The sequence below is a fragment of the Cryptotermes secundus genome, unplaced genomic scaffold (genome assembly GCF_002891405.2).
Source record: "Cryptotermes secundus unplaced genomic scaffold, Csec_1.0 scaffold758, whole genome shotgun sequence".
NCBI lineage: Eukaryota > Metazoa > Arthropoda > Insecta > Blattodea > Kalotermitidae > Cryptotermes > Cryptotermes secundus.
This window is the reverse complement of record NW_019718625.1, coordinates 214,560-217,859: the sequence shown is the minus strand read 5'-3', so window position 1 is coordinate 217,859 and position 3,300 is coordinate 214,560. Positions and strand designations below refer to the sequence as shown.

The following is a 3,300-nucleotide window of genomic DNA, read 5'->3' as shown; positions in this document are numbered from 1 at the left end:
TTGTTTACAACAAAGATAAATTCAAATTAAATTCTGATGTCTATAACATGAATACTAGACAAAAATATAACTTCCACCTACCCTCATCAACTTTATCAGTATATCAAAAAGGAGTCTACTTTACTGGCATAAAAGTGTTCAACAATCTGCCACAAAGTATTAAAAACTTGGGCAATGATACTAAAAAGTTTAAATCAGAGTTAAAGAATTATCTACATGCTCATTCCTTCTACTCTTTAGATGAATACTTCAATGTAAATAGAGAAATGTAAAATTAAGTTATATTAATTTTTAAGCTAAAATTGCCTGTACTTATGTATGTAACCTTTTGACTTGTTCTGTATCCAAAGGTACGAACCTGCTTAGGATTCATAGAATGTAAATAAATTCAATTCAGTTCATCCTTTTCACTTGAACTGGTCTCTTCAAGTAGTGCGATTTCTTCTGTGAGATTTTGGTTTCCAAAGTCATCCTCATCATTACTAAGTCAGTCAACATCATTCGTGTCAGCTCCAAATGCTTCACAGAGATCTTTTTCTGTGCATCCTAGATATCCACCATATTGATTCATTACTGTCTGACTCGAAGCACCATGACCAAGTTTGTTTAAAATTTCCATATTTTCATGGAGGGTTAGTGTCTTATATATCTCTAGCACTCATTTTAACAGATGGAAAATACACTACTAAAACACTAAAAAGAAAATAAAGAGTAGGCATACTAAAAACTTACATACACTGTACAAATAAACACAGAATTTTAGGTTAGCGCCCTTATGTATCTGCCCTTTCACGGCCAGTTTTCTAGATATAGAATGCTTCAGATCTACTAAAATGGCCTTGATATTTGAAATGAGGTCTACATGTATTTACCATTATTTATACTACACTACACATGGCAGTGTGATCATGAAGGCTGGTGTTCAAATTATTCTGAATTTCAAATTGGTGAAGTCTGAGTTAGTGAGGTTTCACTGTAATTTAATTTCTTCATTTAGATTTGCGTTTTTCTGGGACTAATAGAAATAAATTTGGAATCAAAAATGTTACATTGCTTCATTTAAGCCAGAAGTATATTATGAGTGTGCCTAAAAGCTTGGAGTTCTTTTGTGGGGTTTAATGCCAAAAATCTGAGCAGAAAGCAATTTCTGTCATCATAAGTCAAGTCTTGAGGGGTCCAGCTGTTGGAACAAGTCATGGTGCAGATGTGGAAATACATTGCTTAGGATGACATGATTTTCATTGGTTCTGACCAACCGGAGTGCATATATTCTGTTTAACATTGAGGAACTCTTCGAATACTGTTGTAAATGAGGGACTTATGTTAGCATCAGATGTTGCTTCTTTCAGGGGGTGATGCGTTGCTGGTACAAGTCACCTTGAGGCTTTTTATAATATTTCAAGGAAAAACAGAACTAAAACATACACAACAAAAGTGGATAGCATTAAAAAGGAACACTGAAATAGCTGGCAAAAAGATAGGATGGAAATATCCTATGAAGAAAATTAACAACAAAAGCATGTGCCTAAGGGTGACTGGGACAAAGCGTGCAGTGCAGTGCAGTGCAGTGCAGTGCAGTGGTCTCCCCATTAAGTGTTGCCTGATGACCCATGTGTGACCAAGACATGTAGCAGCAGGAACAACGAATGTACGAGGGTAAGTCGATAAGTAAGTTACAAATGGATATGCAACTTAAACAAATAAGAGTACTGATTTGAAAAATGCCTTTGTTTCTCAACATAATCTCCCTGTACACTGAGGCACTTATCCCATCATTTCACAAGCCCCCGAAAACCAGCAGCATATAATTCTTTGGGCTGATGACGGAACCAGGCATGTTCCTCTTGCATGACAAAGCGCGTCCCCATACTGCCAATAAGACAGACGAGATCCTGCAAAATTTTAAGTGGGAAATCCTCGAGGATCTGTATAGCCCCGACCTTGCTCCAAGCGACTTCCATTTGTTTGACCCTCTTAAACATCATCTTTCGACTGAACATTTACCCGACGAAGTTGTAGTAAGGGAAGTCACTGCCTGGTTCTGACAGCAGCCCAAAGAATTTTATGCTGCTGGTTTTCAGGGGCTTGTGAAACAATGGGACAAGTGCCTCAGTGTACAGGGAGATTATGTTGAGAAATAAAAGCATTTCTCAAATCAGTACTCTTGTTTGTTTAAGTTGTATATCCATTTGTAACTTACTTATTGACTTACCTACGTATATAGTTAATGACATTTTAAAACATTTAACAAACACTTTTAGTGAATTAAATGCATTTTTGTGTCCTTTTAAGGAAGGTGAATCTGTTGCATTACAGATGGAATATTTTACGATTTAAAAATTGAGCCTTCTTGTTTTCAACTTCTGAAGTAAACATACATGTCTGGCTGCTCCAGAAAATTCTTTAAAATAAATGACTATTTATGTATTAGTTAAATGTACATCTGATAGTAATTTGTCAAAACCATGTCATTACACCTTACTGCTTCTATGCCTCAAGTAATTCAGTGTTCCAAAAGTATAAACTGGTGAATTATAATAAATTAACTTTAACCTCTTTTATAGTTTGTTGTGTCTCTATGTACATGTGACTTTTGAGACCTTTACCAGTTGAGTCATGTAACCTGACCAATCCCCATAATCAGAAAAAATTTGGTATGAAATACTAGACCATCAAATTACCCATCCACACATCAGCTACCAAGTTGGAGGTTGGGTAGACTTGGCCAATTATAACCATTGATTTGAGATGTAGTTAATACTGTGGCTGTTTCTGTTGTGTTTCATTTTGTTAGAAGGGATAAGGTCCCTTCTTTTTTGTTCTTCCAGTATCTTAGGAGGAGTGAAAGGTTAAATAAGGGTATTATGCATATAAGCTATTTTGTGTCGTTACATGTCTTTCCTTTCCTGTTTCAGAAACTTACTCATGAGGCTGGTGAGAAGGTTGCAAAACAAGTTGAGCCATATACCAGAGTAATCAAGTCTTACGGATATAACTAAAAATGTAAGAAAATTTTGTGTGCTGACATATTTCTTGTGTTCAAAATACAGAGTTTGAAAGGAACAGTAGTTTGTTTTCTCTGTCCTTGTACCAGTTTTATTTCTTATATACAGCACTTGACTGCGTTGTAGCCGACTGCCATCCTACAGATGCCACAACTATCACTCAAGATGAGACCTTTGTCCTGGTGATACTGTGGCTTCTGATACTGGGAAGGGAACACACTTCAGGTTTATGAAGTACAGGATCTCCAGAACCAACACTGTGTATTACTCTTTAAATTAAAATGACGTATAGTGA

At 36.1% G+C, this 3,300-nt stretch overlaps 1 protein-coding gene across 1 annotated transcript in view; it reads left to right on the top strand.

Moving 5' to 3' along the window:
- LOC111862474 (60S ribosomal protein L13a) overlaps window positions 1-3,063 on the top strand; it is a 35,563-nt gene extending 32,500 nt beyond the window's left edge. The window contains exon 6 of the mRNA XM_023847938.2: window positions 2,916-3,063. Coding sequence (XP_023703706.1) covers window positions 2,916-2,999 — 84 coding nt within the window. The 3' untranslated portion in view covers window positions 3,000-3,063. The remainder of the gene's footprint in view (window positions 1-2,915) is intronic.
- Window positions 3,064-3,300: the final 237 nt, after the last annotated feature.